The following is a 25,000-nucleotide window of genomic DNA, read 5'->3' on the forward strand; positions in this document are numbered from 1 at the left end:
ATATAATATATATGTAATTATATGTTTATATTTGTACATTTATTATTATTATTTTTTATTCTTCATTTATGCTAGTATGCACGCATGCATGCATGCATGCATGTATGCATTAATGAATGCATGCTGGAGCTCACCAGGCTGCGTAGTACAAATTTGGGGCTGTCTATGAATCCTCTACGAGAGGTAGGTAGAGGCTCATTAGCTAATAGACGTTGTCTCTCTGCTTCCTCTGCTGCTGCTATTTGCTGCTGTCGCTCCTTTTCCTGCTGCTTCTGCTGCTCCTCCTCCGTAAGCTTCGCTGCTGCTGTTGCTCCTGCTGCCGTCTCTTCCTTATCCCCACCTGCCCCCTCTCCACAAGGAGAACGCTCTCCTGCTGGGGCTGTTGCTGCACCAGCTGCTGCTGCTGCTGCTGCAGGGCCAACACGTCGCAGCGACTTACGCACACCTTCACTCTCCCACCACTGATGCAGCCGATTGCCGCGTTGCTGCAGCACTTGCTGCCAGCTGCAGACCCACAACAGCAGCAGCAGCAGGGGACTGTGGTAATGAAGTTGAGTCTACTAAGGATACTGGAGGGCTTGCAAGCACGAGAAGGCACGGCTAGCTACAGGTCTCTATCTACCCATCTAGCTAGTTAGCTGTGGCCAGCTAGCCAGCTACCTGTTGCACAGATAGACAACAAGGATAGCTGCAGCTAGTTACCTAGCTAGCTAGCTAGCTAGCTAGCTAGCTAGATAGCTACAGTAAGGGGCTACATACCTCTTGACATATCTGTGAGTGACATCGCGAAGCTCTCCTGTTGCCTCGACCGCCAATATAAAACGAACTGCAGCACGGCCTTGCTGCTCCAACGCACACACGGCCTGCTGCTGCTGCTGCTGCTGATGCTGATGCTGTTGCTGCTGTTGCTCAGTCTTTTCGATGATGGAGGGGTCTGATGCAAGCTGCTGCACAGGGTCTTGTTCAGGCCCCACACAGGAAGCAGAAGAGACAGCAGGGAGCGTCTGTGGCATGTTTTGCTGTTGCTGTTGATGCTGCTGCTGCTTAATGGGTTGCTGCTGCTGCTGCGGAGAACGATGCCGGTGCAGCAGGCCTCCCCTTGCCTGCCTGCGGGCACGAAGGAAATCCAAACCCAATAGCTCGCCACCGCTATTCAGCCCTGCAAGTCTGCGCTTGCTGCTGGCGCTGCTAGTGTTGCTGCTGTTGCTGCTGCTGCCCCGACCAGCAGTGTCTGGACGTCCTACAGACTGTGCTAGGCCCCGCTTCCTGCCGCTGCTGCTGCTGCTCTGCTTCCAAGCTGCAGCAAATTCATCGGCAATACGCGCCGCCTCCTCAGCCATTTCATGCGGAGCCGCTGTGGTATCACGCCTACTGCTGCTGCTGCTGCTGCTGCTGCTGCTGCTGTTGCTGCTGCTGCTGCTTTCAGGCTGCACAGCTTCTGCTGCTTCTGTTACATCCAGCAACAGCTGCTGCAGCTGCTGCGGAGGGTGAGCGATATTATCGTGGAAGCGCCACAGCAACGTTCGCAGCAAGGGAGACCGCAGCACACGCTGCTGCTCTTGCTTTTGCTGCTGCTGCTGCTGCTGCGGAGACACAAAAAGGGTTAAGTGATCAGGCCCTAAGAAAAGAATGCGCCATCGCCCGGCCTCCCAGTAGAGAGGGCGTCTTAACCCTAAGAGAGCAGCAGGACGTAGTGCTGCTCGTTTTACTGCAGCAGCAGCAGCAGCAGCACCTGCTGTGGCTGCTGCTGCTGCTGTTTTCCCTCTGGCGGTTGTGCTCTCGGAAGTGTCTACCTTCTGGGGCCTTCCCGATGCAACATCTTTCTCGGCCTCAGATTCACTGCTGCTGCTGCTGCTGCTGCTGCTGCTACTGCTGTTGCTGCTGCTGCTGTTGCTACTACTGCTGCTGTTGCTGCTACTGCTGCTGCTGTTGCTGCGTCGCGAAGCAGAGCGGCGATAGGGCTTAGCAGTCAGCAACAGCCCGCTAGCTAGGGAGCGGGCAGCTTGTTTTGCTGCAGCAGCTTTCTCTTGCTGCTGCTGCAGAGCCAGCAGCTGTTGCTTCTTTCTTTCTTCTAGAGCCTTGAGCTCCTTGAGTTGCTGCTGTTGCAATGTGCAGCAGCGCTTAAGAAAGAGCTGCTGCAGTGCTTCTTGTGCTGCTGCTTCTGCTGCATGCGTAGCCCCATCCCCTCGTGTTGCTGCTGCCGCCGGAGCAACCGCAGCAGGAGCAGCAGCAACAGCAGGTATTGGCTGTTTACGTCCTGCTAATACTGCTGCTGCATCATATATAGAGTTAAGGGGGCCCTTAAAGACACAAGCTATCCATCGCTGTTGTTGCATGCAAAAGAATTCTGCCCATATCTGCAGCGGCGTGTGCTGCTGCAGCAGCAGCAGCTGCTCCTGTCGAGACAGCGGCGGCACCAGCTCCTGAGCTGCTAGCGGTGATGCTACTGCTGCTGCTGCGCCTTCCCCTTGCATGTGCAGCTGCCGCCTGTGCGGCAGCAACCTTGTGGGGGGAGCACGCATGCGGCCAGAGGCGGTGACTAAGGTGGGGGCTGCTGCTGCTGCACCTGCTGCGCCTGTTGCCGCTGCTGCTCCTGCTGCTGCTGCTGCTGTTGCTTTGGGTTGCTTACGAGAGAATAGACAATCGTAAGGGCAAGCTCGCAGCAGCAGCTCCTGGCGCATATCTGCTGCAGCAGATTTATGCCTCTTCCTTGCATGCGCTTGCTTCGTCTGCGGATCTCCTCCTGCTGCTGCTGTTGCTGCATCTGCTGCAGCAGACGCAAACGGTGGCACTGGTAGCCCTGCTGCTTCAAAGAGACGAACTAGGCAGCGAGGAGGTGGAGACACGCAGGCGCTGTCACCTGCAAGACACCAAATAGCAGCAGCAGCAGCAGAAGCAGCAGAAGCAGCAGGAAATCAGTGAGCTAGAAGGAAGTCCTCCTGTTGCTGCTGTTCTATATTCCAATACTGGCATGCTGCAGAGGTACTGTTGCTACTGTGACAGCTGCTGCTGCTGCTGCTGCTGCTGCTGTTGCCGTTGCTGCTCCTTACGTTCACTCTTGGGTATGCGGAGCCCTGCAGGGGGCAGCAGCACCACCAGGCGGGCGTTAATGTCTAAGGCGCGGCAGAGGGATACGAAGAGCTGCAGACAGCAGCAGCAGCAGCAGCAACAACAGCAACAACTGCAGCAGCAGCAACCACCGCAACTCCAGTAGCAGCCACAACAGCATCTTCAGCAGCAGCAACCACCGCAACTCCAGCAGCAACACCACCAACTGCAGCAGAACCAGCAGGAGTACCACCCCCACGACTATCAGCAGCACCATTACAGACAGCAGCAGCAACAGCAGCAGCAGCAGCAGCAGCAGCAGCAGCAGGAGCAGCAGGAGGGACATACGAGTGCTTGGAGGGCACTAGATGCTTTAAAGGAGTAAAGAGAATTTAATGATCGGCAAAGAAGAGAAGAAAAACCAAAAAAAGAAGGAAAAGTACGTGAGCATATTATTGGTAAGGAAACAGGTAATAAGGATATACGCTCCCTGCTGCTGCTGCTGCTGCTGTTGCTGCTGCTGTTGGTGATGCTGTTGCTGCTGTTGCAGATGTTGGTGGTGGCGGTGCTGGGGTCCTCACTCTTGACGGTGTGACAATTGTCGCCATCCTGCTGCATACGATGTTGATGCTGCTGCTGCTGTCGCTGCTGCTGCTGCTGCTGCTGCTGGTAAGAGCGACGCATGCTAGCTAGAACTGCAGCAGCTGCTGCTTCTGAGGCGGATTCTGCTGCAGCAATCTCTTTAACGGAGAGGGATGCAGCAGCAGCTGCAGCAGCAGCCTGCTTTTCCTGCTGGTGCGCTTGCTGCGCCCTGCGGACTGCAGCAGCAGCAGCAGCAGCAGCAGAAGCAGGAGGTACCGAGGCAGCAAAGAAGGGGTGCTGCAGGCGGCCGTCGGGCAGCAAATGGAAGGAAGCAACGAAGCAAAAGGCAGCAAAACCATCAGAAGGAGTGTAGTAATCGTCGTCTGCAGCAGCAGCAGCAGCAGGTGCAGTAGGTTGTCCTGGCTTTGCTGCTGCTGCTGCTGCTGCTGCTGGTGCATCTTCGCATTTGCCTCGGTCTCCTCGTTTTGTTGCTGTGCTTGTTGCTTCATCACTTTCTGCAGCAGCTGCAGCAGCGGCAACAGCAGCTTCTGCTGCTGCTGCTGCTGCTTTAGCCTGGCACACTTGCTGCTGCAGCTTCCGTAAGTGCTGCTGCAGCGCACGGCGGCTTTGCTGCGCTGTAGACACTTGCTGCTGCTGCTGCTGTTGCTGCTGCTGCTGTTGAGCCTTGCTGCAAAAGGCAATATATGAAGAAAGGCATGCTGCCTGCAGCAACGGTGTACACCTATAGCTACTGCTGCCTCTGCTGCTGCTGCTGCTGCTGCTGCTGTTGCCCTGAATAACTGTGTTGCTTAGGTTCTGCAGCCATGCTGCCCAACCTAATAGCCAAATCTTCTCTAAGTCTTGTGCCCTTTTTATGCATGCAGCTCTCGCCTTCCTCTCTGCTGCTGTTGCTGCTGCTGCTGCTGCTGTTTCTTCGGCTGTTGCTGCTGCTTTTGTAGCTGCCGTTGGTGCTGCTTGTGCTTCTGTGCTGCTGCTGCTGCCGACTGCCTCACCATCGATGTTGCAATCAGCCCACGGGGATGTCTGCCGCTGCTGCTGCTCCCCCTTCTGGTGCCCCTGCTGCTGCTGCTGCTGCTCTCCGTCTGCATCTTGCTGCTGCTCGTCATTAAGCAGCAGCGCCTCCTCCCCCAAGCCAAGAGCTGCGTCCAGCGAGCAGCCACTGCCACCCGCAGCAGCAGCAGCAGCTGCTGCAGCAGCTGCTGCTTCTGCTTCTGCTTCTGAATCTGCTGCTGTCGCTGCTGCTGCGTCTGGATCCGCGTCTTCCCCCTCAGCAGCAATATCAAGAGGGGAGGCAGCAGCCTTGTCTGCTGCTGATGCTGCTGCTGCTGCTGCTGCTGCTGCTGCTGCTCCTTCTTCTTCTAGATCATCTTCTAGATCTTCGAAGTCGTCTTCATCTTCGGCCAAAGAGGCAGCAGCAGATGGAGCTTCTGCTTCATCTGCTGCTGCAGTTGCTGCTGCTGCTGCTGCTGCTGACGGGCTGGGGGGGCTCTCTCTTGATAACCCCCCCGAGTGCGGCGGCATCTTGAAATGTGCGGTGCCTGGTGCTGTTGCTGTTGCTGCTGCTGCTGCAGCTGTTGCTGCTGATATTTCTGCAGCTCTGGCTGCTGATTCTGCGGCTCTTGCTGCTGCTGCTGCTGCCAGATAATGCCTGCGTACCTCTGCAGTTTCTGTAACGTGGAGAGCAGCGCATGCACACAGCAGCCTTGCTGCTGTTGTTGACTCTTCCCCAGCAGCAGCAGCAGCGGCTGCAGAGATAAGAGTCTTTATTTTAAAAATCGCAGATCCTGCTGTTGCTGCTGCTGCTTCTTCTTCTGCTGCTGGTGCTGCTCCTGGGGCCTCGCCAGCGGTCGCGCATGCGGAGCAGACCGGTGGGCCCAGCAGCAGCAACTCCAGCTTGTGTTGCAGCAGCTGCAGCAGCAGCTGCAGCAGAAGTACTTTAATCAGGATGAAGAAGATGCAATATTAACAACTTAAGCAATGATTGTGTTTGCTGCTGCAGCTGATGTTGCTGCTGCTGCTGCTGATGCTGCTGCTGCTGCGTGTGGCAATCGAAGGAGGCACACACAGTCGGCAGCCTCGTTCTCACCTCTGCTGCAAACATCATTTAATTTTTAGTGTCTAGGGTTTAGTGTTTAGGGTTTAGGGTTTAGGGTTTGCGGTAACAACGACCGCCACGTGGGAGAAGACGGCGAAGACACCGCCATCGCCCGTCCGCCTACAGCAGAACCTCTCATGTGCAGCAGCAGCAAGGGTAGTAGTAGCAGCAGCAGCAGTTGCTGCTGCTGCTGCTATTTCATCTAGCTTAATTGCTGCTTCTGCAGACAATGGCATTCGCTAGGGTTCGCTGCTGCGCTGCAGAGAGGCCGCCGCGTCTGTTGTTGCTGCAGCGGAGACTGCAGCAGTCTCCTCGATTACGAACGCAGCTACAGCAGCAGCAGCAGCCGCAGCAGCACCAGCAGCAAAATCTCCAACAGTGGTTGCAGCGGCCACAGCGGTGGGGAAGGGTTTCCCTACCCAGGGTCAGTTCTGGCTGTATCGAGTGCAGCAGCTACAGCAAATGCTGCAGCAGCAGCAGCAGCAGCAGCTGCAGCAGCACAGTACCTGCGAGGAGCAAGCCTTCTTTGCTTCTTCAGTTTGCTGCATTTAAAAGGCCTCTGTCTACTGCTGCCACACGTGCTGCAGCAGTTGCCTTCTCACCTCAGCTGCATCCAGACCTGCAGCAGCAGAAACAACAGCAACAGCAGCAACGGCAGCAGCAGCAGCAGCAACAACAGCAGCAGCAGCACGTTGGTGTTCGGGTACAGAGTCATTCCTGGAATACAAATGGCTTTGGCTGCAGTTACTCATATTCAGCAGCTGCAGACAGAGCATATTTACCTTCAGCAGCAGCAGCAGGAGCAGCAGCAGCCGGAGCTGCTGCTGCTCCTGCTGCTGCTGCTCCTGATGTGGTGGCACGGAGGGATAGAAAGCTGTCTCTGTATGAACAGCAGCAGCAGCTGCTGCTGCAGCTGCTGCAGCTTGATCCATCACATCATGAGTTACGTGTAGCTGTCTCCTCTTTGCTTCCTCTTGTGCAGCAGCAACAGCAGCAACAGCACCAGCCGCAGCAACGGCAGCAGCTGCAGCAGCAGCAGCAGCAGTTAGTCCCCTCCCGTGCATGCAAAGAGGGGGGACGATTCCCCCTTATATTAGGTCTGCTGCTGCCTGCTGCCTTTATAAAGTTTATGGTGTCTCCTTTTAGGTGTCTCCTTTCTCCCTATTCAGGTGTACGTACACCTCAGCAAGGGATTAAATCATTAGTAAGACAACGAATAGAGTTGCTGCGGGCTTACGCGCTGCTGCTGCCTGTGCTGCAGCAGCTGCTGCACTCTGCTTCAGCAACAAGTTCAGCAGCAGCAGCAGCAGCAGCAGCAGCAACGAGTCCTCCAGCAGCTGCTGCTTCTAAAGAATGTGGCTACCCGCATTTGCTGCAGCTTCAGTTGGCAGATGCAGCAGCAGCAGCAGCAGCAGCAGCAGACCGTCGTGCTGCTGCCAGCTCCCGTTCTGTTGCACCAGGCCGTCGAGGAGCTGCAGCAGCTGAGCAACAGCAAACTGCTGCTGCTGCCCTCCAAGGCGTGCGTGCTGCTGCTGCATTCCTCAGCAGCAGCACATTTAGAGAAGTGCTGCAGCAGCTGCTGCAGCTGCCTTCGTTCAAAGCTGCAGCAGCAACCGTCGCAAGAGCTGCAGCAGCAGCAGAAACACAAGGAAGCACCTTCAGCCGCAGCAGCAGTAGCAGCAGCAGCAACAGCAGCAACAGGGCGAAGGAGCTTCCTGCAACAACAGCAGGAGGAGCAGCAGCTGACAATGAGGCTTTGCTGCTGCAGCAAGGGCTACACGCTTACTTCTTTGCCCCCGTGGAGACAGCTGCTGCGGCGCTGCTGCAGCTGCTGCAGCAGCTCCCTGCTGGTGCAGATAACCCAGTAGGGGCCCTAGGAGGCCCTTTGAGCTGCAGACTGCTAGCAGTACTTGTCCGTTCCCTTCAAGCCTTTAACGAGGTGCAGCAGCAGCAACAGCAGCAGCAGCAGCAGCAGCAGCAGCAAGGTAGGGCAGGCCCGCAGCAGTGGAGTCCCTTCGCATTGGGTTGCGTTAGAGAGGTGATGCAGTTAGCTCGATGTACAGCTAGCAGTAGCAGCAACTGCAGCAGCAGCAGCAGCAACAACAACAACAACAACAACAACAACAACAGCAGCAGCAGCAGCAATATTGGTTCCTTTGCTGCTGCAGCTGCTGCTTTACCCATGTCCCTCGATGAGACGCAGAAGCTGCTGCTGCTGCTACTGCAGTCGTTTGCTGCCACCATAAACTCCGAAGCAGCAGCAGCACCAACAGCAACAGCAGCAGGGACTGCAGCAGGTGTTGCTGCTGTCTGCGAGCATGCGGGGCCCCACAGTGCTGCTAAGTTGTCTTGGCGAGATATAGCTGATGCAGCAAGAGATGCAGGGCGGGTACTGACGTCTGTTGCTGCAGAAGGGGGATCTGCTGCAGCAGCAGCAACAGCAGCAGCAGAAGCAGGAGAACGAGCAGCTGATGCTGCTGCTTCTGGGAGCAGTAGCTACACAGCCCTTGCTGCTGCAGCAGAGCAAGTGCTGCGTGCTGCAGCAACTGCCTGTACACCCCATGTAGCTCACATTCCCCCCACAGACTTGGCGGCGCTGCTGTGGGCTGTTGCTGCTGCAGCACCTCGTATTTACAAGGAGATGAAGCAGCAGCAGCAGCAGCAGCAGCAGCAGCAGCAGCAGCAACAGCAGCAACAGCAGCAGGTGTTCGGTCGGCTGCTTCAAGCTTCAATCCACCATTTGCTGCTGCCGCAGAGGAATGCCGATGCTCTGTGGGGGCAACACTCAGAGGAATTGCAGCAACAGCAGCAACAGCAGCAACAGCAGCAACAGCAGCAGCAGCAGCAGCAAGCAGCTTCTTTAGGAAGGCTACAGGTTTCCTGGCAGCTGCAGCAAGCAACGCCTTTAGACAGATGTCTCCTTATTTGGAGTCTCCTAGCATGGGACCGAGCAGCAGCAGCAGCAGCAGCGCCTGCTGCTGCTGCTGCTGCTCCGCCTGCAGCAGCAGTTGGTGCTGGTGCCTCTGCAGCCATGATATGGCCCGTGGAGTGGCTAGCTTTGACTGCTGCGTTCAGACAGCAGCAGCAGCAGAAGCAGCAGCAACTGCAGCAGATGCTGCTGCAGAGCAGCGGCGCCATGGCCTTGCATGCATTGGCTGTGAGAGCAGATGAACTGACTCGCCCAGCAGACGCCGATGCAACAGCAGCAGCAGCAACAGCAGCAACAGCAACAACAGCAGCACCAGCTGCTGCTGCTGAGGATGCTGCTGCACAGAAGGCCGTGCAGGCCGTACGGCAGCAGTGCGGGTTGCTGCTGAAGGACTGTTGTGTGGCAGCAGCAGACGGTCGGCTGCAGGTATGTGCTGCTGCTGCTGCTGCTGCTGCTTGTGCTTGTGCTGCGCATGCAGCTGTTACTAATTTGACTCCTGCTGCTGTTTCTGCTGCTGTGTTGCGGATATTGTTGCAGCTCGTGAACTGCAGCCGCCTGCTGCTGTCGTTGCTGCACTCTGCTGCTCTTCTTGCTCGAGCAGCAGCAGCACCCAAAGCTGCTGCTAGCTGGAGCGGAGCCCCGCGTGCTGCAGATAAGGGCCTCGGCAAGGAGGGTGTCTTGCTGCTGTCTCTGCTGCAGCGGCGGCTGCATGCTGTTCTCCAGCAGCAGCAGCAGCAGCAGCAGAGGCAGTTGTCCTTACCTCTTGCTTCCTTACAAAGTGTCAGTCAGTTGCTGTGGTCCATGTCTACAACTGGGGTGTACCATTTGCTGCTGCTGCAGCTGCTGCAGCAGCTGCTGCTGCAACACTTGCTGCAGGTGATTCGCCTTCTGCTGTCTGCTGCCGCCTTTTGCGCCTTCTGTTGCTGCTGCTGCTGAGACTGCTGCTGCTCTTGCTGCTGTTGAGGCTGCTTCTGCTGTTGCGCCTGCTGCTGCGGTGTAGGACAATGGACAGGTGCTGCTGCTCTCCAGCAAACAACTGTCATCCCTAATATGCAGCATATTTGACCTCGGAGGGTTGCTGCCTTGGCAGCAGCAGCAGCAGCAGCAGCAACGGCGAGAGGGTCTGCAGCAGCTGGTGCTGCAGCCACAGATCCGCAGGCAGCTGCACCGAGCACTCATGAGGGCGCTAAGGAGCAGATGCCTGCAGCAGCAGCAAATAGCAGCAAAGCCTGCCGCTGCTGCTAAGCTGGAGCAGCAGCAGCAGCAGCAGCAGCAGCAGCGGCTGAGTCTGTTCCACACGGCATGCTGTCTGCGGGTGACCGCTGCTGCTGCACTGCAGTGTGCTGCTGCTGCGCTGCAGCAAAGATCTGCTGCTGCTGCTGCTGAAGAGCGCAAGGAAGAGGCGACCTTAGCTCTCGAGGCAAGCAACACATGCAGGCATAGGACATCCTGCTGCTGCTGCATTTGCTGCTGCTGCTGCTGCTACATGCAGGGACCTGAGTAGATGTGTGTGTGTCCTTAGGGCCTTGAGGAGACGGAGTGTCTCCTCAACTCCATAGACTTCACCCCTCTTGTACAGCAGCGCCAACTTATACTGGAGCAGCAGCAGCTGCTGCTGAAGCAACTGCAGCAGCAGCAGCAACAGCAACAGCAGCAGCAGCAGCAGCAGCAGCAGCAGACTGAGGGATCACTACGCATCGTTACCAGTGGTCTGCCACAGGCAAGTAAAGTTTGAATTACCGGTCTCTCTTAAACTGTTTGAGGAGTCTACACTGCTGCTGCTGCTGCTGCTGCTGCTGCTGCTGCTGGACTTGGTGCTGCTACATTTGCCGCTGCTGCAATTGCTGCTGCTGCTGCTGCACTTGCTGCCGTTGATGCTTTCGCAGCTTTATCAGGCTCTGCTGGCGGTGGCTGTCCTTCGCTGTTGGCGACCTCACCTTGTGCACCTCCTGGAAACAGGGGAGACACCTACTGCAGCAGCAGCAGCTGCAGCAGCAGCAGCTGCTGCTGCTGCAGCAACAGCTGGTGCTGCTCCAGGAGACTTAGGTGTCTCCGCTGAGGTATGGACAGCAGCACGGGCAGCGTTTGAAGATGTCTCCTCCTCTACAACGGAGTCACAGACTCAGGCAAGCTGCTGCTGCTGCTGCTGCTGCTGCTGCTGCTGTTGCTGCTGCTGCAGCAGTCTGTCTCCTTGCTGCCTGCCTCTTTACCGGCCAAGTCCCTCTTGCTGCCACACAGAGATATAGTGGTGTAAACGAACTGTCTCCTCTGCAACAGCTGCTGTTTCTGCTGCTGCTGCTGCTGTGTCTGCAGCGCCAAATGGCGGCGCTGCTGCAGCAGCAAAATGTCTCTTTTGCTGCCGAGGCAAAAACCCCTGAAGGTATTTCTGTTGATTTTGCCGTCCTAGGGCTGCCTTGCATGCGGCAGCAGCAGCAACAGCAGCAAAAGCAGCAACAGCAGCAGTTGCTGCTGCAGGGATCCAAGGAGGAGAGCAGCCTGCGGCTTGTGCTGGAGGTGGACGGGCCGTCGCACTACGCACTAGACTGGTGAGCTTGCTGCTGCTGCTGCTTCTGCTTCTGCTGCTGCTGCTGTTGCATCTGCTGCTTCATCTGCTAGCACTTCTCTTGCTGCTGCGGTGTGCTGCTGCAGCAGCAGCAACGGAGACAGTCCCCGCAGGTATTTATCTGCTGCTTCTATTTTTAAGGAAGCGCTGCTGCGCTTCTTAGGGTGGCGTGTAGTTCGCGTCCCTGCTGCTGCAGCAGCAGCAGCAGCAACAGCAGCAGCAGCAGCAGCAGCTACGGAACCCAGTGAAGCAGCCCAGCAACTGCTGCAGCAACTCAGACGTGAGGCAGCCTGCTCGCTGCTCGGTAGCGTAAACGAAGACACAAGCAGCTGCAGCAACAGCAGCAGCAACAACAGCAGCAGCAACAACAGCAGCAGCAACAACAGCAGCAGCAACAACAGCAGGGAAGGACAAAAATACAGAGGGAGATGGCAGCGAAGCAGCCATGTTATTCTCTCTACAGGTGAATAGCTACATTGCTGCACCTTGTTGCTGTTGATGCTGCTGCTGCAGCGTATTGCTGCTGCTGCTGCTGCTGCTGCCCGTTTGCTGCGTCCTTAGCAGTTCCCGCAGCAACATTATGTGTGGGGTGTCAAGACACTGCAGCAGCTTGTAGAGTCTGCTGCTGCATGCACTGAGGACACACCCTAGCGAGGAGACAGCAGCAGCAGCAGCAGCAGTAGCTTCTGCTGCTGCTGCTGCTAATAGCCCTCGCTACAGCCTTATTGTTGCTGTATGCAGTGTTTATAGGGAAGCGGCACCTGCAGATACACCCGAAGGGTAACCATTGAGGTGTACGTACACCCCAACTTAGTAAAGTGTCTCTTTTATTGGGGTGTATATGCAGCTCTTGCTTCTTATGGTGTATCTATTAACGGGGTGTATAGGCAGTATATGTTCATAAGGAGATTACTACTGGGGTGTATAGGCAGATAACTCTTGTCCTGTTAGAGTGTCCTTTTGAGGTGTACTTACACCCAGTTGTGCTGCTGCTGTTGCTGCTGCTGCTGCAGCAGCAGCGGCAGCCACTTAGGAGAATAAAAGACTAACAAATAGTAACTATGCTAACTAGCTGCATCTCCTTATTCATTTGACCTACAGCAGCAGCAGCAGCAGCAATGCAAATAAATTAAATAAATTAAATAAAATAAATAAAATAATTAAATTAATTAAATTAATTAAATTAATTAAATTAAATTAAATAAAAAATAAAAATAAAATAATATTTCTTTTGTTATGCTGCTAGGGGGGCCCCCTGTGGTTCTAACTGGCATTGTACCCTGTTGCTGCTGCTGCTGCTGCTGCTGCTGTTGCTGCTGCTGCTGCTAGCTCTAAATGCTGCATCTCTTTGCTGCTGCTGAAATTTTCATCAGAAGGTTTTTTAGATTACGGAGACAATTGCTGCTGTAGTACAGCAGCAGCAAAAGGGCAGCAACAGCAGCAGCAACAGCAGCAGCAGCTGCTGCTGCAGTGTCTCGATACACGCGGGAGCAGCAGCTGCTGCTCTCCCCCTCTGAATTCTTCTTGTTATAACATTAATTATTATTAGGCATATGTAGAAGACCGCTGCTGCAGCAGAAGTTACCTCGACAGCAGCTGCAGCAGCAACAGGATCCGCAGCAGCAGCAACAACAACTGTGGCAGCAACAGCCGCTGCAGCAGCAGCAGCGGCATCCGGCTAAGTACCTACAGCAGTAGAAATGGTACAACACGATACAGCAGCAGCTGCAGCAGCTGCTGCCTCCAAGGCAGCAGGATCTGGTGGGGAACCAGTGGCTCAGCAGCAACAGCAACAGCAGCAGCAGCAGCAGCAGCAGAGGAAGCCCAGGGTATACACCGCGAGCACATTATCTGGCGTTGGTCCTGCTGTTGCTGCTGCTGCAGGGATAAGAGACAGTCTGCTAGGCAGCTACAACAGCAGCAGCAACAGCAGCAGCAACAGCAGCAGCAGCAGCAGCAGTTCACGTAGTCAGCGGTTTTACTGGGACGTGGAGAATGACGAAGTGACATTTGCTGACGGCAGCAGCAGCAGCAGCAGCAGCAGCAGGTACAGCAGCAGCAGCAGCAGCAATAATATGTTTGCTTCTGGGGAGTTTACGCAGATGGCGGAGAGGGAAGCAGAAGATCCTTTGTCTCAGCCTCTAGTAGGAGACATAATAGAGAGGACACCTAGCAGCAGCAGCAGCAGCAGCAGCAACAGCAGCAGCAGCAGCAGCAGCAGAGGCAGAATTAGTCTGTTTGCTGCCAGTAGGAAACATGAGCCCTTCCCAAAGGCAGTTCATCGCAGTTTGCTGCAGCAGCAAGAGCAGCAGCAGCAGCAGCAGCAGCAGCAGCAGCAGCGTGCTTCTGGATCTCCAGCAGCAGGAGCAGCAGGATCAGCAGGATCAGCAGGAGGATCTGCTGAGAAATCTGCAGAAGCAGCAGCAGCAGCAAAAATAGCAGCAGATGCAGCAGAAGCAGCACGTATATTAGGTATAGATGCAGCAGAGGTGCAGCAAGCGCTGCAGCAACTGCAGCAAAAATTAGGCAAAGAAAAGTTCGCTTTCTTACAAAAAAGGGCAGAGCAGCGGCTGCAGCAGCAGCTGCAGCAGATGCAGCAGCAGCAGCAGCAAGAACAGCAACAGCAGCAGCAGCAGCAAGTGGAGAAGAAACAGCAGCAATCTGCAAAAGTAGGAAACGACCAACAGTCAATGAAGCAGCAGCAGGAAAAGCAGCAGCAGCAGCAACAGCAGCAGCAGCAGCAACAGCAGCAGCAGCAGCAGCAAGAAGCAACAGGTGACGCTAACGCCTTCTTACGTTATCAAATTATGCTGCAGCGTGTAGCAGGAAAAGCAGCAGAAGCAACTGGAGGTGCAGCAACAGCAGCAGCAACGGCAGCAACAGCAGCAACAGCAGCAGCAGCAGCAGCAACAGCTGGGTTTGTATTCGATTCACGGGAAGCAGCAAAGCTGCGGTGGACAGATCCGCTGCCACCAGAGGAGTTTGCTGCTGCTGCTGCTGCTGCTGCTGGAGTTTCTGCTGCTGCTCTACAGCAGCAGGAGAAAGAGCAGCAGTTTGCTGCTGCTGCAGGTGTCCCCTTAGTGCAGCAGGAACAGCAGCAGCAGCAGCAGCAGCAATTGGCTGCCCTCCGTTTTGATTTTAATGGCCGTCTCCGTACAGACACCTGGGGACTACAAGCAGCAGCTGCTGCAGTTGTCTCCTTTTGGCAGCAGCTGCTGCTGCAGCAGCAGCAGAACCAGGACAGCAACGGAGAAGCAACATCAGCAACAACACCAGCAGCAGCAGCAGCAGCTGCTGCTGCTGCAGCTGAGGAAGCAGGAGTGGCAGCATGGTTAACACCTGCTGCTGCTGCTGCTGCAGCAACAGCAGCAGAAGCAGCAGCAGCAGCAGCAGAAGATCCTCTTGCTCACTATAAAGGATTACATCATCATGGGCAGCAACCAGCAGCAGCTGGCTATACACTGGAGGAGTTGCTGCTGCTAGCACATAGTGCAGCAGCAGCACAAAGAGCATTAGCTGTACGTACACTTGCACAGCTGCTGCTAGCAGCAAGAGCCTGCTGCTACCTACCCAACTACACTGCAGCAGCAGCTGCAGCAACAACAACAGCAACAGCAGCAGCAGCAAAACCAGCAGCAGGAAAAGAAGCTTTACCAGAGCCATTTGCTGCTTTCCGTCAGCATCTTCTTCCCCTTCTTGGCCAGCAGCAGCAGCAACAGCAGCAGCAGCAGCAGCAGCAGCAGGTGCTGCTGCGTGCAGGCTTTGGATTCGGCCTAAGCCGCTTCTGCCGCTACTTGCTGCTGGATCAGCTGCTGCTGTTTCGTCTATGTGGCTGCTTCCTTGCTGCTCCTGCTGCTGTTGCTGCTGCAGCAACAGCAGCAATTGCCAACTTGTTGCTTCCCGTACACCCAACAAGGAGACTAGGAACAATGCAGCAGCAACGATTGCTGCAGCTGCTGCAGCAAGAGGAACAAGCACCACCTGATGCTGCTGCTGCTGCTGTGCTGCACCTATCAGCAGCAGACACAAACCTATGCTATGCAATAGCTAAACCTTACAAGACACACAAACGCAACGCAGCAGCAGCAACAGCAACAGCAGCAGCAGCAACAGCAACAGCAGCAGCAGGTGCATGCAGGTGTCTGCTAGGGGTCTCTGATTTAGTTGCTGCTGAGGAAGAGCCTTCTTTATTCCCTTTAGGGGGTTTAGATCTTGTGGGGTGTACGTACACCCCAATGACTGTATGGCCTGCTGCAGCAGCAGCAGCAGCAGCAGATGCTCGTGTCTGCTTAGGTCCAGGCAGTGCCTGGGTAGCTCTTGCCACGCGATGGAACGATCTGCTGCCGTCGCAGCAGCAGCAGCAACAGCAACAGCAACAGCAACAGCAGCAGCAGCAACAGCAACAGCAGAGCTACCTGGATACACCTTTAGGGGATTCCTTTGGTAGACACCCGCATGCAGCAGCAGCAGACTTCGCGCAGCTGCTGCCTCGTGCTGCTCTGCTGCTGCAGGGCTGCTGGGGAGTTGCCGAGGAAGAGCAGCAGCTGCTGCGGCTGTTATGTGGCATGTGTATGGGGGGACCGCAGCAGGTGCAGCAGATGCTGCAGCAGCAACATCTGCTGCAGCGGCTGCTGCTGCTCGCAGACAGTTTGCTGCTAGGCAGCGAGGCACGGAAGGAGCGCTGCCTTCTTGCTGCTAAGCAGGTGCTGCCTGCTGCTGAGTCTCTGCTGCGCAGCAGCAACAGCAGCAGCAACAGCAGCAGCGACAGCGCTGCTGCTGCAAAGGAGATGCAGCACGAGTTCGATATAAAGGAGCAGCGGCTGCTGCTGCAGCTGCTGCTGCTGCTGCGCGTCTGCGTCTGCCGTGTTGATGAGCTGCAACAGCTGGAGCCTCTCTTTGGCCCTCTAGATATCTTCGGCAGCAGCGACACCGAAGACAGCAGCAGCAGCAGCAGCAGCAGCGACAGCAGCGACAGCAGCAGCAGCAGCAGCAAGAGCAGTGTCGTGGCATTGGTGCTGCAGTCTTTAATGGCCGTCGTTGAGATGCCTGAGCTGCAACTCTCACAGCAGCAGCAGCAGCAGCAGAAGCAGAAGCAGCAGCAGCAGCAGCTGGAGAAGTGTGATGAGGACATTGGGTTGTCTCCTGTCTCTCATATCCTGCAGGTTGCTGCAGCAGCAGCAGCAGCAAGGTTGCTGCGTCTGCTGCAGCACCGCGGCAGCTGCGCTGTGCCGCTACAGCCGCTGCTGCCTGCATTTGCTGCGCATATTCGTCGCTTCTGCATGCATCTGCAGGCGTTGCAGGGCCATCTGCTGCTGCAGCAACAAGCAGCAGCAGCAGCATCTACATCAGCAGCAGATGAGGATTGGAGTGATGATTGGACCTGCTGCTTCTCTTGTGTGCAGCATCCATCATACAGCAGCAGCTGCTGCGGCAGCAGCAGCAGCAGCAGCAGCAACGTTGCTGCTAAGGCGCGGCAGCTGCTGCGGTTCGAAGGGCAGCTAGTTGTGCAACTTCTTCTATGGGGAGCAGACGCTATAAAGGCTATGTCCTTAGAGGTGCGTCTCCTGCTGCTGCTGCTGCTGCTGTTGCTGTTGCTGCTGCTACTGCTGCTGCTGGTTGTGTTTGTGCCGCAGGCATGATGCTGTAGATGATACCACTGCTGTTGTTGCTGCTGCTTTCGCGATGATTTACTGCTGCTGCTGCTGCTGCTGCTGTTTTGCACAGCCATTTGATGTTGCTGCTGCGTATCCATGTGCAGGCGTCGCTGCTGCTGCCAGCAGCAGGGAGCCTTCTTGCTGCGCTGCAGCCGCTGCAGCAGCTGGAAGCAGCAGCATGCAGCAGGCTTGCTGCTGCAGCAGTGCAGGTGCTGCTGCGGTGTACAGAGGCTGCTCGTTGGAAGCTAAAGGAGAGCAGCAGCGAAGAGGAAGCAACAGCAGCTGCTGCTAACTGTGACGATCCTGCTGCTGCAGTGGCAGCAGCAGCAGCAGCAAACAGGAAGACAGAAGAAGCAAAACTGCTTCTGCTCAATCGTTGGCGTTCTTCTGCCTCTGCTACTCTCCCGCTGCTAGTGGGGGGTAGGGTAACGGAGGAACCTGGGCTTAACTGCAGCAGCAGCAGCAGCACCAGCAGCAGCAGCAGCGCGGGTCAGTGGGGCTCAGCGCTGGACCGCGTTTGGCTGCTTCTGTATGGCTGCAAGGAGACGCGTGAGGAGTTGCTGGCTGCATCTTCTGCTGCAGCAGCACCCACAACAGCAGCAGCAGCAGCAGTAGCAGACAACGTAGCAGCAGCACGGCATGCCGCCACTGCTGTCTCCTCGTACTTGATGGAGACAGGATGGACAATGGCTACTCGTTGCTGCTCCCTACAATCGAGACGCCCTTACCCCTGCACCTGCTCTGCATGCAGCAGCAGCAGCAGCAGCAGCAATAGCAGCAGCAGCAGCAGCTCGTGTAGCAGGGGCAGCGCGTGCAGCATGTGGTGTCTGCCAGTAACGTCGGAGAGTTTTGCTGTTGCGTCTGCTGCAGCACTGAATGCTGCACAACTTGCTGCTGCCGCATCGCTGCCGCCTTCTGAAGCTGCTGCAGGCCCTGCAGGTGCAGCAGCAGCAACAGCAGCAACAGCAGCAGCAGCAGCAGCAGCAGCCTGCCTCAACGACCCTAGGCTGGTCGAGCTGCTGCTGGCAGACGTGCAGCTGCTGCGGGGTCTCTGTGGGGCCCTTGCTGCATGCATAGCACTTGTTAGCGAAGTTGAGCAGCTTACAGCACCAGACAGCCCCAGCAGCAACAGCAGCAGCAGCAGCAGCAACAAAAGCGATCCTTCCTTGTCTCCCTGGGTGCAAAGCATGCGCTTGCTGCTGCAGCAGCCACTGCTGCAGCGCCTCGCAGCAGAAGCAGAGGCCCTTGCTGCAGCGCTGGTGCTGCTGCTGGAGTCTCTAAATGAGCAGTTGCGTATGCCGAAGCTGCAGCAAGAGGAGCAGCAGCAGCCACAAGAGCAGCAGCAACAGGAGCAACAACAGCAACAGCAGCAGCAGCAGCAACAACAACAGCAGCAGAGAGACTTGAAACCTTTCCTCCATTCTGCTGTCAGTGCAACAGCCCCAACACTGCCACAAGATGATATTGCTGCATGCGCTCTTGCTGCCCTTGATGCTGCAGCAGCATGCAGGAACTACCTCAAGCGCATGCAGCAACAGCAGCAAGAGCAGCAGCAACAACAACAACAGCAGCAGCAACAGCAGCAGCAACGGCAGCTTGGTATCCGCTGCGCTGTTGCTGCACTTGCAAGCGCAGCAACAGCAAAAACGGCACTGCTGGCCTTCGGACACCTCGCAGAGTATTTGCAGCAGCAGGAGTGCAGCTGCAGCAGCAGCAGCAGCAGCGAGGATGGAGACAGCAGCAAGTGCTGCTTGTGGGCAGCAGCAGCAGAGACAATTGTTGGCTGCTGCGATGCTACGCCATGGAGTGCGCATGCAGTGCAGCAGATGCATGCAGCACTAGCAGCAGCATCGCAGCAGCAGCAACAGCAGCAGACAGGCGGATGGACTGTTGTTGCAGATATCGAACATTACCTGCAGCAGCAACAGGAGCAAGAGCAGCAAGAGCAGCAGCAGCAGCAGCAACAACAACAGCAGCAGCAGCAACAACAACAAATTCTTGACTCTGCTCTGTTTGTTTCCCCCTTAGATCTAATTATAGGGGCGCCCCTTTGGAGTATTTTGCTGCGTAATGCAGCAGATGCAGCAGCAGCAGCAAAAGCCCGTGCTGCTGCTGCACTGACACAGCAGCTGCAGCGCTTGCTGCTGCTGCAGTCTGCTGCTGTGGGCTCCGCCGTATCCCGTATAGTCACTCCTTCCTATGTTGTTGGCGGGCTGCTGCGCAGCCTGCAGCAGCACCTGCAACAACAACAGCAGCAGCAACAACAACAGCAACAACAGCAGGAAGAGCAGGAGCAACAACAGAAGCAACAACAGCAACTCCAGCAGCAACAGCAGCAACAGCAGCAGCAGCAGCAGCAGCAGGAATCTGGAGAGGTTGCTCTTCAAGGAGATGCTGCTGCTGTGTCTGTTTGTTATGATGAGCAGCAAGAATGGCAACTAATAGATGTGCTGCTGCTGCAGCCTTTAGGAGTTGCATGCGCAGCGCCGCTTGCTGCTGCTGCTGCAGCAGAAGCAGCAGCAGCAGCAGCGACAGGGTCGTCACCCCAGGGGCAGCTACTCTCTGCTGCAGCAGCACGTGAAGAAGATAGCCGCTGGAGAAGAACCCTGCGAGCTGCAGCAGGTGCTGCTGCTGCGGTAAGCTCAGATGCAGTAGCAGCAGCAGCAGCAGACGCGGAGCCCCCTTCTAGCTTGCTGCCGACGGATGCTTTATGCGCAGCAGCAACAGCAGCAGCAACAGCAGCAGCAACAGCAGCAGCAGCAGCAAGTACAGGTGCAGAGTACATTTGCTGCTGCGAATCTGCACGTAGCTTTGCTGCTCGTGGATCGCTAGAGTTGCTGCAGCAGCTGCAGGCATCTGTTGCAGCAGAGCCTCTACAGCTGCTGCTGCTGCTGCTGCTAGGCAGCCCGCTGCTGCCGCAAGCAGCAAGACAGCCAGTGTGGGGTGACGAGGCGGCCCTTGTTGTTGTTGACAGGAATACTCTGCTGCTGCCTTCTGCTGCAGCAACAGCAGCAGCAGACAACAGTGACACTACCGCCAGCAGCAGCAGTAGCAGCAGCAGCAGCAGCAGCACGTGGGAAGCTTTGCTGCGCTTCACAGCAGCAATGAAGTGGGGTGTACGTACACCCGAGAATAAGTGGGTGTATTGCTGCAGCGCAGCAGGCAACTGTTTGCTGCTGTCTATGTTATGGGGAGGTCATAGCAGCAGTAGCAGCAACAGCAGCAGCAGCGGCAGCGGAGACACTGTGCTGCAGCAGCAGCGGAGCCACCTACAGAGACAGCTGGGCACTAGCTTAGGTCTCGCTTCTGCTGCTGCTGCTGCAGCAGTAGCAGCATACGAAGATTAACTTGCTGCTTCCCTAGATCTATACTGCACCTGCTCTGGGCAGGAAGCTGCAGCAGCAGCAGCAGCAGCAACAGCAGCGCAGGGCAAACGGTCGAGGCGTTTGCTGCTCCATTTGATGCATCCTCACTGATCTGCTGCTGCTGTGTTTGCTGCTGCTGCTGCTGTCTTCTGCTGCTGCTGCTGCTGCATCTAGCGTGTAGAGTGTAGTAGCAGAAGAGAGACACACAGACACTCCACAAATATTTGCTGCAGCGCAGCAGCAGCAGCAGCAGCAGCAGCAGCAGCAATATATAAACAAATTGAATCTAAATATGCTGTCTCCTTTTTAACTCTTTTATTGTCTCCTTGTTAAGGAGATACCTCTATTCTACCCCCTTTCTTGCTGCTGCTGTTGCTGCTGCTGTTGCTGCTGCTGCTGTTGAGGCACTACAGCTGTAAGGAAGGGCTTTTTCTGTTGCATGCAATTGGGGCTTTTTTCCACATCAGCAGCAGCAGCGGCAGCAGCAGCGGCAGCAGCAGCGGCAGCAGCAGCAGCAAGAAATTACTATGCTAGATGATGCATTTGCTGCTATAAGGAGACAGTTGCTGCATTTGCTGCTATAGGGAGACAGTTGCTGCATTTGCTGCTATAAGGAGACAGTTTGCTGCAGTAAAAGGATACAATAAAAAAGAGACAAATAAATAAGAAAAAAAAGGGGAAAAAAAGAGACAAAAGGAGACAAAAGGAGACAAATAAGGAGACACAGACATAAGAAAGGAGACAAAGAAAAAAAGAGAGATAAACAATCTTATGGTAAGAACAGCAGCAGCAGCAGCAGCAGTAGTAGTAGCAGCACAATAGAAGCAACAGGAGGAGAAGAAGTAGCAGTAAGATGAGCAACAGCAGCAGCAGCAGCAGCAACAGCAGCAGCAGCAGCAGCTGGACAAAACAATAGCAGCATGTCCGTTGTAGTCTTCTCTCTCCTTCGGGTGTATAGGCAGCTAGCAGACATTTATCTACATTAATTATAAATAAAAAAAAAAATAAAAATAAATAAATAAATAAATAAATAAATAAATAAATAAAATAATTAATGGGGTGTATATCCACTGACACATGCAACGACCGGTCAGACAGGTCTCGATACGCCGTAACCCTAAACCCTAAACCCTAAACCCTAAACCCTAAACCCTAAATAACCTTTAATATAAAAGGAAATAAAAGGGAATAAGATTTCTATTGGGTATTATAAGGGTTTATTGTTGCGGCCTGTTAAGATTAGTGTTGATTAGGGTTTAGGGTTTAGGGTTTAGGGTTTAGGGTTTAGGGCTGGTACGAAGGTGTATTATCTTCTCCCTTGTGTGTATAAAAAAGGGTTTAATGAATAAAAAAAGATAAATAAAATAATAAAAAAACTATTCTTTTTATTTAATTAATAAATAATTATTTATTTAATGGTGTATATACACAACAAGAGCGAAAAGAAAGCAGAGGAGGAGGAGCTGCAGCAGCAGCAGCAGCAACAGCATCAACAGCAGCAGCAGCAGCAGTTCTTCGCCTTCTTGGTGCTGCAGTGCTCATGCGTACAGATATTTCTTTTTTTTTCTTTTTTTTCTTCTTTTTTTTTATTTTTTTTATTAAATAAATATGCATAGAGGGATAAAGAGCAAAGAACGCATGCGGAGGGGTGGTGGTTCGTGTGCTGCTGCTGCATTGAGGCATAATCATCCTCTGCTGCTGCCTTCAACAGCAGCAGCAGGAGCAGCAGCAGCAGCAGCAGGAGCAGCAGCAGGACGTCGTGCTGCTTCCTTTACCTCATTATTGAGTGTTTTCTTGCTTGGTTTATTGTGTGTGGTAGCCGATGTAGCCTCCCCAGCAGCAGCTGCTGCAGCAACTGCAGCAACAGCAGCAGGAACAACAGCAACAACAGCAGCAGCAGCAGCAGCAGCAGAACAATCGCAGATAATAACACCAATAGATGAATCATTATTATCAGGAGAAGAAGCAGCATCACTAGAAGACACAGCAGCAGCAGCAGCAGCAGCAGATACACCACTACCCCCTGGTCCTGTATGCCACCCAATACTACTACCTGAAAAGGACCCTCTACAAGAGGACTTAGAGACGGGGGCCCCCCCAACGGAATTGGGGGCCCCCCAGGGGCCCCAAGAAATGGGGGCCCTCGAAAAACGTCTACGAGAGGAGGTAGAAGGGGGGCCCCTCGATGGGTACGAAATATTATCAATAAATTATATAAAAGAATATAAAATAAATTTAATAAAATATAGACATAAATTAACAGGATTAATAATATATAGATTAGAGGAGAGAGAAGAAGAAAAAGAAGAAGAAAATTTATTTAGTTTATGTGTAAGGACACCAGTAAATAATTCAATGGGTACACCGCATATATTAGAGCATTCTGTATTAAATGGATCTATTAATTATCCTGTTTATTCTTTTTTTTTTCTTATTGATTCTTTTTCTCTTAATACATATCTAAATGCATCTACATGGCCAGACAGGACATGTTATCCTGTTGCTTCCCTTAATCATAAAGATTTCTTGCATCTTGTGCATATTTATCTTGATGCTGTATTTAATCCTCTTGCTGTACAAGGAAATGACGATAGACATCTAAGACAGGAAGGATGGAGGTATGAGGCTGTACCTAAACAGGAATATCTACAGAATAAGACATCTGTGGGATCGGAATCGGGATCGGGATCGGTGGGATCGGAATCGGGATCCATGGGATCGGAATCGGGATCGAAATCGGGATCCTCTTCTGAGGAGTTAGGATCTGGATCGTCTCCAGAAGAATCATCAGTATCCGGAGCATCTCCTGATGCATTATCATCCCCGGGATCGTCTCCTGATGCCTCGGGATCGAGTGTGGGGTCCTCAACATCAACAGCAGCAGCAGCAGCAGAAGCAGAAGCAGCAGCAGCAGCAGAAATAGACTGTAAAGTGTCTCCTGAATTATGTGAATTAAGGTATGCAGGTATAGTATATAGCGAGATGAAGGGCGTATTCTCTAGTATAGAATCAATAGAGGAACAGAGACGTGTCTCCTTATTATTTAATAATATAAATACATACAAGGAAGTATCAGGAGGAGACCCTAATAAAATACCTTTATTAACATTAAAAGAATTACAATCTTTTTATCAACAATATTATCATCCAGCTAATTCTTTTATTATTATTCATGGATCTAATCGTAATAATAAACAAATACAACAATTACAATTAATACATCAATATCTTATACAGCATGTTATTCCTTCCTTGCATAATCGTCCTTATACTCCTCCTCTTATTGAGGATCAATACGCATTTACAGGTATATAAATATATAATTAGGGTTTAGGGTTTAGGGTTTAGGGTTTAGGGGAGCAGTTGTTCTATGGGTGTCGTGTATATATCTGGGTATATATTTTTAGGATTTAGGTTTTTTAGGGTTTAGGTTTTTTAGGGTTTAGGGTTTAGGGTTTAGGGTTTAGGGTTTAGGGTTTAGGGTTTAGGGTTTAGGGTTTATGTTTCAGAGCCAATATATGATGAATATCGTTATCCATCATCAGCAGAAGAATTAAAAGATTGGGTAACAGTAAGTTGGGTATTAAATCCTTGTAAAAAGGAGGAAAAAGAGGGAAAAAAAGAGGAAAAAAAAGATTCTTCCCCTCCTCCTCCTCCTTCTTCTTCTTGTACCTTATTGAATGGGGAGGAGCGCCTCCTCCTACAGGTTCTTAATTTCTTATTAATAGGAGATAAGGCTAGTCCCCTTTATTCATCTTTATCTAATTATACACAATTAGGTGGACCTGCCTATACACCTGGATTAGATCTTGATCTTAAATATGCCATGTTTACTGTTGGACTTAAAGGTAAGATACCTAGCTAGCTAGATAGCTAGCTAGCTAGCTAGCTAGCTAGCTAGCTAGCTAGCTAGCTAGCTAGCTAGCTAGCTAGCTAGATAGATAGATAGATAGATAGATAGATAGATAGATAGATAGATAGATAGATAGATAGATAGATAGATAGATAATTAGCTAGCTAGCTAGCTAGCTAGCTGTAGCTGTCCTGTACTTGTAGTAGCTACCTAGGTACTGACGTATCATATGGCTAGCTAGCTAGCTGTCTAGCTAGCTAGCTAGCTAGCTGAATAGCTATCCATGAGGGTTGCAGGGAGTTAGCTAGCTATATATATAGCTAGCTAGCTAGGTAGGTAGCTAGCTAGGTAGCTAGCTAGCTGTTGTCTCTTATAATTGTGTATATGTAATTTGTTGCAGATGTACCACAACGAGAAGGAGCAGCAAAAGAAGTAGAGGAATTAGTAATAAATACATTAAAAGAAATAAAAGAAAAAGGTTTTTCTTCTCTTTCTTTATCTGCTGCACTAAATAAGATTGAATTCTTATTAAGAGAAACACCAAGAGATCGATTACCTAGAGGATTAATTTTTGCTAGAAAAATGACACAAGAAATTGTCTATAATAAGGTATATAAACCCTAAACCCTAAACCCTAAACCCTAAACACTAATTTTCTAACCCTAACAATAAAAATACTAAACCACTAATTTTAGATCATTAATTTTTGCTAGAAAAATGACACAAGAAATTGTCTATAATAAGGTATATAAACCCTAAACCCTAAACCCTAAACACTAAACCACTAATTTTAGATGAGGATTAATTTTTGCTAGAAAAATGACTTAAGGTAAACCCTAAACCCTAAACACTAACTAAACCCTAATATGAGTAGACATTTGCCGTAATTT

The 25,000-nt window shown here is 53.0% G+C and overlaps 4 protein-coding genes across 4 annotated transcripts in view; 3 read left to right on the top strand and 1 right to left on the bottom strand.

The window, feature by feature from the left end:
- Nucleotides 1-134: 134 nt before the first annotated feature.
- Nucleotides 135-5,172, bottom strand: EMWEY_00034810 (DNA repair protein, putative; the record flags this gene model as incomplete). Its single annotated transcript, XM_013481986.1, has 4 exons — nucleotides 135-504; nucleotides 760-2,860; nucleotides 3,051-3,141; nucleotides 3,397-5,172. Coding segments are annotated over 4 exons (4,338 nt in total), but the record flags the coding sequence as incomplete, so codon positions are not given.
- Nucleotides 5,173-5,975: 803 nt separating this feature from the next.
- On the top strand, nucleotides 5,976-11,225 carry EMWEY_00034820 (hypothetical protein, conserved; the record flags this gene model as incomplete). The annotated part of the gene is made up of 6 exons (XM_013481987.1): nucleotides 5,976-9,101; nucleotides 9,213-9,551; nucleotides 9,766-9,990; nucleotides 10,198-10,404; nucleotides 10,562-10,735; nucleotides 10,989-11,225. The coding sequence occupies 6 exons, from the start codon at nucleotides 5,976-5,978 to the stop codon at nucleotides 11,223-11,225; spliced, it is 4,308 nt and encodes a 1,435-aa protein (XP_013337441.1).
- Nucleotides 11,226-12,938: 1,713 nt separating this feature from the next.
- EMWEY_00034830 (hypothetical protein, conserved) lies at nucleotides 12,939-20,239 on the top strand (the record flags this gene model as incomplete). Its single annotated transcript, XM_013481988.1, has 2 exons — nucleotides 12,939-16,793; nucleotides 16,997-20,239. The coding sequence occupies 2 exons, from the start codon at nucleotides 12,939-12,941 to the stop codon at nucleotides 20,237-20,239; spliced, it is 7,098 nt and encodes a 2,365-aa protein (XP_013337442.1).
- A 1,626-nt stretch (nucleotides 20,240-21,865) lies between these two features.
- EMWEY_00034840 (zinc metalloprotease 2, putative) overlaps nucleotides 21,866-25,000 on the top strand; it is a gene marked incomplete at both ends in the record, with an annotated part of 3,954 nt that continues 819 nt past the window's right edge. The window contains 5 exons of the mRNA XM_013481989.1: nucleotides 21,866-21,911; nucleotides 22,077-22,446; nucleotides 22,852-23,188; nucleotides 23,769-24,105; nucleotides 24,511-24,719. Of these exons, the coding sequence (XP_013337443.1) occupies nucleotides 21,866-21,911; nucleotides 22,077-22,446; nucleotides 22,852-23,188; nucleotides 23,769-24,105; nucleotides 24,511-24,719 (1,299 nt within the window). The remainder of the gene's footprint in view (nucleotides 21,912-22,076; nucleotides 22,447-22,851; nucleotides 23,189-23,768; nucleotides 24,106-24,510; nucleotides 24,720-25,000) is intronic.

This window comes from Eimeria maxima, genomic scaffold, assembly GCF_000499605.1.
Source record: "Eimeria maxima Weybridge genomic scaffold, Emw_scaff480, whole genome shotgun sequence".
NCBI classification, from domain to species: domain Eukaryota; phylum Apicomplexa; class Conoidasida; order Eucoccidiorida; family Eimeriidae; genus Eimeria; species Eimeria maxima.